General features: G+C 35.6%; 1 protein-coding gene across 9 annotated transcripts in view; it reads left to right on the top strand.

The window, feature by feature from the left end:
• LOC138127341 (phosphatase and actin regulator 2) overlaps positions 1-8,789 on the top strand; it is a 97,575-nt gene extending 88,786 nt beyond the window's left edge. For 6 of the 9 annotated variants that reach the window (XM_069043371.1, XM_069043374.1, XM_069043376.1 and 3 more), the window contains 5 exons: positions 1,452-1,728; positions 1,808-1,840; positions 6,534-6,901; positions 7,614-7,890; positions 7,953-8,789. In XM_069043371.1, the coding sequence (XP_068899472.1) occupies positions 1,452-1,728; positions 1,808-1,840; positions 6,534-6,901; positions 7,614-7,890; positions 7,953-7,968 (971 nt within the window). In that variant the 3' untranslated portion in view covers positions 7,969-8,789. The remainder of the gene's footprint in view (positions 1-1,451; positions 1,729-1,807; positions 1,841-6,533; positions 6,902-7,613; positions 7,891-7,952) is intronic. The other 3 variants (XM_069043377.1, XM_069043380.1, XM_069043373.1) reach the window with 3 other exon arrangements.
• Positions 8,790-12,569: the final 3,780 nt, after the last annotated feature.

Below are 12,569 nucleotides of genomic sequence, written 5' to 3' on the forward strand. Positions count from 1 at the left end.
TGCAGTATTTTTCATGGATTCACAATCGGTTTTTTTATTTGTTTTTTATGCTCAAAATAAACTTTTTCGCTTCATTCCTAAATAAGATTCTTGAAATTCTTATTTACAGTTCTAAAAATATGTACTTGTTTAATTTGTAGATGACTATATTAACTGAACAAACTTTTAAACCTTGTTAAGGATCTTTTTAAAGAACGGTATAAAGTGAAGGATCGTTAAAAATTTAATTTGGTGCTCCTGTGTGTACCCGGTGAGTCAAGTTTTACCGCCCGAGCGAAAACGCCCACTTCTAATCAATTTAAAATTCTCAAAAAATTCAGGAATGATTGTGTATCACTACAGAACAATCTATAAAAATTTCAAAATTTTTAATGGAACAGGTAAAGATTTCGTTTTAATTCAATAACCGCTACATTAATATACATAATTTTTCACTGAGAGTCCTTTCAAACACTTAGGAAAAATTTGGTGTCGTTAAATCGTGAAAACATCGCAGGTTTTTGAAATAAATGGAATTTGATATTAAAGTGCAAAATTTAGCTATGATTTATTATTAAATTGGGCGGTCAGTTCCACAAAAGAAGTTGACGTAGGTTGTTTATGGTACCCTTTAGGGGCTTAAGAATTACTAGAAAAGTTGTCAACAGATGTTTCCCAACAATGAGATATTTATTTTTCGCTCTTAATGTTTAAATTGGAATAATTCAAAAACTAATTATTTTCTTTTAATGCGAATTTCATAAATGTGTTCTATAAATTAATTGTGAATTATGAGCGTGTACGAAAAAAAATGTTTTTTTGCTCAAAATCGATTTTCTAAATTTTATGGCTCTGAATGAAGTGATAACGAAAAATTGATTGCACACATTTCAAGTCTTATATCAAGGGAATGTAACCCTAAATTTTCGTAATTTTCATTAATTTTTTAATAGGGTTAATCGTGCGGGCGGTAAAACTTGACTCACCCGGTAGACATAAAAAAAATGTGTCTCTTGATATTAGATTTCCTCTTTCGAACGTAGCAAGTTGTCGATTTTTTATTATACTAGTTTCACTTTGTAGTTTAACGCTCGATGATGAATTGTTTCAAAGCTGATTTATTTCTTTTTCAAATCTCAATTCAAACACACCAGTAGAGTTTACGCAAAGAACAAACGTTAAAAATAGCTGTTGTGTGTTATTTCGAACAAGCATTTACCTTGAGTTACCCCTAACATTGGAAACTAAATTCAACCGCACTCGCATAATTGAGAATTTATTACCCTCCAAAAATAGCTCGAGGATCGTGTTATTTTTAATTAGGCGCATTTAAAAGGCGAATTAATATCCACGCTCTGTTTACGCCGAGTTGAGTTATTCGTCTGGTGGAGGCGCAACAACCGAATGTTTTGTTTTGAATTCCGAAGCCGTGCCAACGCGACGAATTTCGTTGAGATGAGATTTTTTTGCAGAAAACGAAGACGACGACGGTGACGAAATCGATTTCGAGAACCTGGACGAGAATTCGTACATGTTCCGCATGCCCCAGCCGGATCCCGCCATCGACACCAGTCGGATAGACGAGATCCCGGCGAAGGAGCCCAAGTTCAACGCCATCCCGCTCAAGTCGGCGCTGAAGAAGAAGAGCAGCGGCGGCAGCGGCCCCGGGACGCCGCAGAACACGCCGACGCAAGAGAACAGACCGTTGACCATCCGACAAGCCCAAAGCGAGCACAATGCCAGTTTCAAGTAAGTAAAGAGAGTAGCGTTTGAATGTGGACCGTTCTGGTCAGCAAACTAACTTGTTTGTTTTGATTTGTTCGTCCAGAAGGCCCCCTATGAGGCCTCGGATAAGAATATGGTAATTATTATATGTAGTGTGCACACTGTCACTGTTACATCTCCTCATCCTTTACTCTCATCATCACGTCCAGTTCTGTTTGTTCTTATTGGGTCTCGGTGGGACAGGGCAGCGCCAAGCGGATCTGCGAAGAATTCGTTTACTAATGTTAAAAAAAAATGAAATTATACTGGGAAAATGATACAATGACGAGGAAGGTACTCCTAGAATCTAGGTCGATTTTTTTATACATATTTTGTATTTTAGTCCAAAATATAAAAAATCAAGTGCTTACATAGGTACAGGGAGAAATTGAAATGCATCACAATATGTAAACCATAAAGTCCAATTTAACTTAATTCCATCCCGAACGAGACGCTTCTGGAAGCTCTAATACTTAAATCGAAACATGAATAGCCGCAAAAACCCTTTAAAAACAGAGAGTGACAAAACCTTACTATGAATGAAATAGCCGCAAAACACTTTAAATAGACAGCCACAAAAACGAGTAAGAAAACTAAGAGTGAAAACCAAGTGAAAAGAAAAGTCAAAACAAAAAACGTAACAGTAACGAATTTATAATTTGAAAACATTTTCAAAATGTCGACCGTGATTTCTGGTGCACGCCTGTGACCTTCGATGTAGATTGTCCATGTCCCGAACTCTTGCAAAACTTGCTGCATCATCTGGGATTTGTGCTGCTGAATATGATGGGTGTTGTGACTATTAAACAGGTGTAAAACCTGCTTCATTGGTAAACAAGACCATTCGCAAAAAAATCAGGTTGATCGACGCACTTTTGAATCGCCCACTAACAAAACTCTTGCCGGCGAATGCAATCGTTTGGTTGCCACGCTTGTACCCGCTGAACATGATAGGGATGCAACCCTTGCTCTTTAAAAGTGCGACAAACTGAAAAACCTTGAAATTCAACTGCCGGGTACTTGTTGACGGGTTTTCTTCCACAGTCTCTAGAATTTGGGGTTCGAGGTCGTACGTGACGTACGCTCTTGGCCCCTATCCACAATTCTCGGTCGAAAAGTACCATTTTCCCGTAGACTCTGTACAACAGGCATAATCTGCACTTCCGTAAGAATTTCACTATTGGTATAATTTTCCATGATAATGACACAAAATTTCAAGCAAACAATAGCCGAAGGTATCACTGAAAGCAACTAAGATTCATGCGATATTAGTACCCGCGGTAACAAAGTTTTTGCACCTTTTTTACGTTGCACTCAATAACTTTTTAATCTTACTATTTGTCCTAATGTGATATCAGTGGCATACTCAACTTTTGTGCTTGAATTTTCATGGCATTTCTGCCCTCAAGCGGGTCTATAGCGCAAAACTGAATGCACGTGATTTTCACAATTGGTCTTTAAAATCCTAGGGTTTCAATATTATTGTGATGTATTTCGATTTCACCCTGTATACATGAACGTGAAAGGACCTCCTGAACATATTTTTTCTTCTTTCGCTTCGTATTCTTTTGTTTCAATGGGACACATGATCAATTTTCTGTAACCTATTTTTACTGTCTTTCCCTTGCTTCCTTTGCTCGTATTCTTATTGTCTTTTGTATTTCTCTTTCCTCCCTAGACCAGTCTTCATTTATACAGGGAGTCCCAAAAAAAAAAGACGAGTCCATAGCTGCCTTATTTATCGGAGGATTTTAATTATCTATACACCAAATTAAATGATTGTGAATAGGCTACAAAACGGCCTACTAAATTCACGTATAGCTCCAAGGGCTTCAAGGCTAAACTGTCAAAAAAAAAATTTCAAATGGGAATACATATTTTTTTGTAGTAATTCTGATAGAGATTTTTGTTCTGAAAACAACAATGTATCACAAGTATAACTTCACATAAAAAAAGTAACACTAACTTTTGAAACAAATGACGAACACCAAGCGAGAAGCTATCAATATGCATTGCATTACAATGTAATAACCAAATTAAGTTAGCTGGAAAAACAAATGACAAATAATAACTATGGGATTGCGGAGATATGCGGCCAATGATTAGCGCAAAATGGAGTATAGACGATAGTAGCGTTTTTTACATTTTTTTTTTTTTTTGTATTTTTGGTATGTAAGTGTATACTTGTGAGCCATTGTTGTTTTCAGAATAAAAATCTCGATTAGAATTACTAAAAAAAATTATGTGTTCCCATTTTAAAAAAATATATTTTGACAGTTTAGCCTTGAAGCCCTTAGGGCTATACGGGAATTTATTCGGCCTTTTTGTAGCCTATTTATAACCATTTAATTTGGTGTATAAATAATTAAAATTCTCCAATAAATAAGAGACTTATGGACTCGTCTTTTTTTTTGGGGACATCCTGTATAAATCTGTTCTAAGTTCTGCACTCCATCCTTTAACAAGCGTTAATTTTTTGTGTTCATCTCTGGCAGGCAACATTATTACGTTTTTTTTTTTCCTATCCATAACTTCCACCTTTTCATTTGTTCTATACATTTCTGCTTTCAGCTCTCTATTTTCTTTTATTAATTCTTCATTCTCTTTCAATTCTTTCATTTCCCTCCTATACATATAGTTTTTGTTCCTCCTTGATAACTCTTAAACCCCTCGTACCTCCTGCTTCGGACCCTGTATCATCTCCATTATTATTTCCATTTTATCTTCACTCTTATTTCTTGTATCTGTGGTTTTCTTCATTTTCTTTTTAATTTACTTTTAAATCTGGCTGGTTACTTTTTCTTTTTCGTCATCTGTTGTGTCCTCTTCGCTATCCATTGTTCTGTTACTCTTCGTATTTCTTTCTGCAACTTCCACGAACTCAGTGTCCCTTTCACAGTTGTATGCCAGGGACGCTTATAGGTGTTGGATTTTCTCATGAGCTATGAGTCATATCTGCGCAAACGACGAATATCGGTCTCAAGTAGGCGCTACAAACCGACCGGAAAACATCATCATTCGTTACGTTTGTGTCGTGTCTCTCTCTCGTCTATTTGCATGTAAAGTAGTCGACGTTTTCAGTTTTCATTTATAGATTTTTCACCGGTTTATTGCTCCGCCTTCGCACAGATATTTCGAAGGTCACAGCCCATGAGAGAATCCAATTCCTCTACTCAATTTTTCTCCTGACCGAGTTCGTTTCGTTTGCGATTTTTCTGTTATTCCTAATTCACTTCTTCCTAAATCAGACTCTGTTTTAATTCACAATATATCCCCTATCTCTGTGGCGTTTTTCTGCTCAGGTTTTTGTGGAAAAACGCGTTTTTATATTTATCTTCTCTTCTGTGAGTTATTGTGAATAACCACCCAACTATACTAATCATAATTTGAATGTGTTACATCTTTTGTGGATCCACACTACACCTCAATACACCACCTTACACACGCTATTGATTTTTTGATACGCCATCTGGCTTGCGCTCACAATTTTTTTCCCAAACTTTTTTTAACAGTGTTATTTATTTTTTGTTTTATGCATGTTTAAAGAATTTGCATGAAAACGAACAAAATTGTGTAGGTACTAAGAGTTTCGTAATAAACAACTTACTGAAACTCTTCATTTGAGTTATCACATGGATAAAATATTTTGACCACGTCCCTTTCTCTAAAAAAAAAACTGTACACCCATTTGGAAGGACAGCAAAATCACCGACCACCTCTCTTGGCGCGGCCCTGCACTCGGGGGCGGTTTTTGATTTTCCTTGTCATCGTCACGATGCAATTGGTGATATGGCCCAAGAGGATTGGGGCGGGACGGGTTGCAACCACCTCGCCTGCTCTAAAACTTCCCCGTTTTCAGTTAATCTCGTTTCCTGAAAGTCCTCAAAGACGGAACTGGTGGTTGTGGAACGTCTCCGCAAAGCGCATTTCAGATGTGACGGAATTGGATTGACGTATTAAATATGGATGTCGTTAGCGCGGCGGAATTCGTTAAGGATCGTGTTCTTAGCGGTAACTTTTCCGAATGCTACTTCCGCAGGCACTTGTGCCGCTCTAACATCTATTCGAGTGTGGCTTCGCGCTTGACAAATGGAGTACGTGCGACGAGAACCATTAAATAACGTTTGAAAATTTAATTTCGTCGGGGTGTTAGTCTGGCGTTTGGGGCGTTATTTTCAGAAAACGATTGGAACATCTGGTCCAAGTCGAGCGGTGGAAAACGAGGATTAGAAGAGATTAGGAGTAGAAGTGAGACTTCTTGTGCTAAGCCCAGCAACTGGGCGAAGCACAAGACCTTCTAATTAACAACAAATTTTCTCAAAAATTTCCTTATAAAGATGTTTATTATAATACATTAAATATTTCTCAATTTGGTATTTTGATTTCTTTGTATTTATTTGTTTTGTTGTCATTTTTTTAATATCCCTTCGTCCTAAACGTCGTCGGTTGCGTAAACACCGAACAAATAAAACACTTTCATTTAGGTCACTTATTCTATCATGTTCCTGATCGCCACGACTTAATAACGGTAATTGCGACACGTAGTTAGTTGATTAAAACGCAATTACTTTTCCACAAACAACTCGTTTACTGTTTCGTGTGTTTTTTTTCGACCCGTCAACCTTTCGCTTTTCGTTTGCACCACCGCGCTCAAACCCGAGAGCAATTGTTGGTCGCAATCCGTCGCCCCAACCCCATCATCCATCTCGCGCAAATCTGTTTCTAACATGAAAACTACCGAACCAACAATTTCTTCCCCATTCGCTAACTGTTTGGCTGTTTGTTTACAGTTCTAAACCGGTAAAGTTCGGCATAGGCCTGCCGTGCACTTTAGAGAACAAAGAAAACGCCAGACCGTACGTAATCAAGGAGGACAGTAGTGACAGCGACTCTAATGACGGTCCTATCAATTACAGAGACGAAGACAGGGAGGTGTCTGATGATAACAGGCTGGCTCTGAAAATCGCCAGAAAAGAGAGCCTCTCCCTCAAATTGTCTCTGAGACCGGATCGTCAAGAGTTGATCAATCGGAACATACTCCAGATACAGTCGGAGAATGAAAGGCAAGAAGCGAAAGAGGCGATCGGCGCCAGACTGATCAGGAGGCTGAGCATGCGGCCCACGCAAGAAGAGCTGGAAGAGAGGAATATTTTGAAAAGTGAGTAGGGAAATGTAAAAGTCATGTCGTTGATTGATTCGTACGCACAATGATAATAGAATTCTGATTATGAATCGACACTCGTAGAAACTTTATCAATTTCAAATTGGTTATTTAAAAAAAAACTAATTTCTGAACCTTTCATTATTTTGACAAGTGGCGACTGAATTAATCTACGACCAGATTTTTATTTATTACGGCTGCTTGGTTGTCTTCAAAGTTAAACCTATAAAAGAACTGTCTGACGATGGCAATTTTAGTATTTTCAATTTTTTATCCTGTAATCTTTTCAATTTATCGAAGGACAAAAAATAGAAAGTCGAGAAGTTTCCTTGTACCTTCGTCCCTATTGAAGCTTATTCGATAACCAAAGTTATAATTGACTCCGAGTAACGTCATTTAAATAGTAATTAACGAGAGGGCAATGGTTGTCAGTCTGCAAATCAGTCGCACCAAAACATTTGAAAGAGAAAGTCCGCAGACTTGTTCTCTTTTGAATTTTACCTCATTTATCAATTTAAATTGCATGAGAGATCAATTCTCCCAGATAATGCTTCTTTGCACAATATAACACATCTGATTAACAAATAAAAAATTCACAGTAGACATATTTGTCTTCGTACATTGTAGTCTCTCGTGTAATTATTGGCCTCGCAGCTTTCATGCAATAATGTTATCTTCTCTGGATTTATGTATCGTTTTGTCTGTCCAGAGCAAAGCCCTGCGGAGGAGAAGAAGCAGAAAGAGGAGAAGAAGCGGTTCCTTTTGCGCAAGCTGAGCTTCCGGCCGACCGTCGAGGAGCTGAAAGAGAAGAAGATCATCCGGTTCAACGACTACATCGAGGTGACGCAAGCGCACGACTACGACCGAAGGGCGGACAAGCCGTGGACCAGGTTGACACCGAAAGACAAAGCTGCCATAAGAAAAGAGCTCAACGAGTTCAAAAGCTCGGAGATGGCCGTGCACGAAGGCAGCCGGCATCTGACCAGGTGAGTGCCGCAGCAGCAGCAGCGGGAAATAAAATTGACTGACTGAGAGATTTTGTCCGCAGGTTCCACAGGCCTTGACAATTTCGGGGTTTGCTAGAACAAAAGCTAAATACTGTGATGGGCATAGCCGTAGAAATCAACTTTCCCATATTCGCTTATTGAGCCGGTCCGACCGGCCGAACTACGCAGCTGTTGCGTAGGGTCGTAACTGTGTAATTGTTTTGTACATAAGTGATTTTTAATACACAAAGTTTTTATTGATTATTATAAATAGTGAATGTAAATTTTGCGTTCGAGGCACTTGATCAAGTTATTGTACATATTTAGTGTGATTATAGTGCAGAAGTTTTAATTTAAACTTTTATGATGATGCATCACTGACGTGCAATGTGCAGCACTTGGTGTATTTGTTAAACGAGTAGAGATTCTTTGTTGAGAAAGACGGCGGTCGTACGCCGTCGCGTCGTAATGTATTTTTTTCTAATTTTAATTAGTCGTAATTATTTTAAGTGTATGTTTTAAAAGAGTGTAACTTTGACCCGTCAGGTACCTACACTACGTTTTTATATAATTTATGATACAATCAAATGTGTTCGACTTACAACAGATGATGAAATAGATTCTTTTGAATGATTTTCGTTTGGATTCAACGTGGATTTATTATTTTTCGATTAGACGTAAATTAAGTAGCGAATTGAGCTGTAAAATTAGAAAAACTTGTATATGAACCTTACGCAGAAAGAAACTGTTGATCCAAGCTTGTAAAATAGATTCCTTCGCTTTCAAAGGCAATATGCTCTATGTATACTGTATACTTTAACAAATTGTATTCATACTCAATCAATTTATACTGGTTTTAATAACAAGAAATGTCTTCCAAATAAACAAGACATTAAAAACGATGAGTTTTCACTTGATCCTGCGTCCCGAGGCACGAACAGGTGAGTCATATCAAACATTAAATGTAAACGGCATTGATCTTTTACGCACCTCAACAACACTTACGAATACATATATTGAAAGGAGAAAATCAAAATGGAAACTAATGCAATGTGAATGACTAAAAAGAAGATACGGGGCGGCTGTGGAAAACATTTCTGAAAACGTGCGCCGTAACTTTCCGTTAAATGTCAATTGTGACATTACGTGAATTTGGTTTGAAAAAAATGGGCCGTTTCACGACAGTAGTAGTCTAATATGTGTAACTTTTTAACTCAGATTTTTTGCCGAATTTTCTTAGTCATTTTCCTATTTTCTATGCATTGTTTACAACAAAAACCCGTATTTGAACTAAAACATCAAAAACAAGGTTCAATTTGACTTTTTACCCTTATTTTTAACCCTTTTTTCCAACTCAGATTTTCCTAAAAACATCAATTTTTTAGAAAAATTAGTCGATTTTCAAGTTTTAGTTGTTGAAGTTTGTTGAGTTTGAAAAACAGCCCATTGAGGTCTTTTCAAAAACACAAAAAATTGAGAAAATCACCTGTTTTTAAGCCGTTTTATCTATTAAAACATCGATTTTTTATGGAAACTATCCTATTTTTTTATGGTCTTTTTAAAAATGTGAGCCAGATTTTTATGCTAAAAATAAGGAAAACTACCGTGTTTTGTAAAGATTTCTTAAAAAATGTGAGCCAGAAAAAAAACCATCGATGCCAGAGGTCCCAAATGGAACCCTTGAAAAATTTATTCTAAGAAATGAAAAGAAAGATAATTCGAAATGATACTAATTAATTTTTATCCTTGTGGTCAAAAAAGTCTGACAGAAATAAAAAAATATCAATTTATTTAGAAACAAAGAAATAAAAAAAGAATTCAGCCCAAATGATCAAACATGTGTGGTCATCTCTCTAATTTTTTGAAATTGACGTGTGATAAACCCACATCTGACTTTAACTGATATACAGGGTGTTTGATAAAAAACGCCTCAACCCATAACTTTTTTATTTATTATCCGATTTCAATGAACAAAAAAACCGAAGATATGGTTTTTCATGCGCTACGCAGCAGCCATAAAATAATTTTTTTTTGCGTTATTTTCAGTAGCTTACGATAGTCAACTTTTTTTTTTTTAATGGACACATGCAGTTTTTTAGGCTCAGTCTGATAAAGTTTTTTTTTCTGAATCTAACGATGTATTAAAAGTTATCGTTTGGTCCATAGCTGACTGAAAAAAAAAAATAAAACAATTTTTAATTGTGGTTCAGTTTATTACGAAATTTTTAAGTGTGCCGTGGAAAACAATTGGAATACAAATAGCAACAAATGTCAAGTGTGAGTTTGAAAATTTTCAGGTGCAATCTTGAAGAGTTTTATTATTATTTTCTTGGAAAACATAAATAATAATAATTATTATTATTTTTCCTATTAACTTTTTGTTTTTGACTAATTACGATTTTTATTACACTCGAACATAAAATAATAGTCAAATGACTGCTATCCTGCATGACTGACAATGTTATTTTATACTTAAATAAAAAAAAAGTTTAAAAAAGCAGATGAAAACATCTAAGCTGACGTTTAGATGACATTTATCGTACTTTGAATTCCGATTGTTTTTCAGGGCACTCTTAAAAATTTTATAATAGCTGAACCACAAAAAAATGTTTTATTTTTTTTTCAGTTAGCTATGAACCAAATGATAACTTTCAATACATAATTAGATCCAGAAAAAAAACCTTATCAGACCAAGCCTAAAAAACTACATGTGTCCATTTAAAAAAAAAAAAAGTTGACTATCGTTAGCTATTGAAGATAACGCCAAAAAAAAACATTTTATGGCTGTTTTGTAGCGCTTGAAAAACCATATCTTCGATTTTTTTGTTCATTGAAATCGGGTAATAAATAAAAAAGTTACGGGTTGAGGCGTTTTTCATCAAACAGCCTGTATTGATAAAATCAATGTTGTTTTGAAAGTTATCTTGACGACCTTGTTTTTGTGATATTGTTTGTTCTTCACGAGATAATTTTTTTAACAACTCAAATTCTTCAAGAATAATTTCAAAAACTTCATTATTTTAAAGTGAGTTGTAGATAACATTCTCCTTTAAATTTAGGGATGTAAAGTTTACACTAATTTCAGGAGACATTTTGTCATCATTTGGGTATGGGCGATTCATTAGGGTCAGTTTAAAATACGTACAGTGAAATCTCCGTTGGACGGACACCTCCGGGACTGTGAAAAGTTGTCCGCTTTAGGGAGGTGTCCGCTTAAGGGACAAACTAAAATGATGTAATTAAAACACAAACAAACAAGTATGTATTTAGTTACAATTGCTTGCAAAAAAAAAAGGAAAATGAAAATTTTACTAATGTAAATTAGGTTTCGTCCATTTGTCAATTAACTGTCTACTTGATAATACCTATCAAAGAATTTTTAAAAATGTCATTGAATTTTGACCATAATTCTAACCTATAAACATTAAAACTAGAGTTCTTTTTACCAAATTTAGTAAACACCATCCTAAATCTGCTATTGAAAGATTTAATTTACCACGCGAAAACGGTGGTAGGGGTTTTTCAAATCTAGAAATACTGCTAAAAAATCAAATTGCTTCACTAAAAAATTATTTCCTCAATAGAGCTCGTGATAACACCTTTTTCAATGCTTTGGTTTCAGCCGATAAAGGCTACACACCTTTAAATTTAAGTGATAATATAATTTCAGACATTGTTAAGCCAAATATACCTGACACAATAGCAAATTTAAAACAGAAGTCTTTACATGGGAGATACTTTAAAGAACTGGAACAACCAGAAGTTAATATTCAGGCCTCTCATGCATGGCTTAAGAAATCAAACATTCACCCTGAAACGGAAGGTTTTATATTTGCAATACAAGATCGTGTTATAAATACAAGAAATTATAAAAAACACATATGCGGTTTACAATCGATAATTGATAAATGTAGGATTTGCGGAACTGAAGGGGAAACAATTGAACACATCATTTCTTCTTGCACCATTTTGGCTCAAAGCGAATATAAAAAACGTCACGATATATTCGCTAAAATTATACACATGAATTTAGCTGTTAAATTCAATTTATTAAAGAATACACAACCACATTATAGTTATACACCAGAAAGTTGTTTGGAAAATGACAGTTACAAGTTATATTTTGATAGAACAATTTTAACTGACATTCATATTAAGCATAACAGACCAGACATTATAATTTTAAATAAACAACAAAAGCAAGCATATCTTTTAGATATAGCTGTTCCAAATTCACATAATATAACACAGACATATAACACAAAAATTAATAAATATTTAGAGCTGTCCGTCGCTATGAGAAATCTTTGGTGTTTAGAAAAAATTTCGATTTTACCACTTGTAATTTCAGCAACGGGAATAGTACCGCAATCTCTTTTTAAAAATTTAAAAATTCTGGAAATAACACATTGGTAGTTGAAATTCAAAAAGGTATATTATTATACTCATGTCACATCGTGAGGAAGTTCCTTAACATTGACACAGAACATAATACACAACAAAGTCAAAATGCGGAGGCGAGACGCCGGTAATTATGTTGATAAGCACTGCACTATTACTTGATAGTAATATCCGTAATAGTGTATGTACTCCGGCAAAATTGCCGTGCCGCCGGGTGGAGGTGGGATAGTACCTATCTCTCCGTAAGAAAGTTTCACACTATGAAAAATAGTAAAAAT

The sequence above is a fragment of the Tenebrio molitor genome, chromosome 3 (genome assembly GCF_963966145.1).
Source record: "Tenebrio molitor chromosome 3, icTenMoli1.1, whole genome shotgun sequence".
Taxonomy (NCBI): Eukaryota; Metazoa; Arthropoda; class Insecta; order Coleoptera; family Tenebrionidae; genus Tenebrio; species Tenebrio molitor.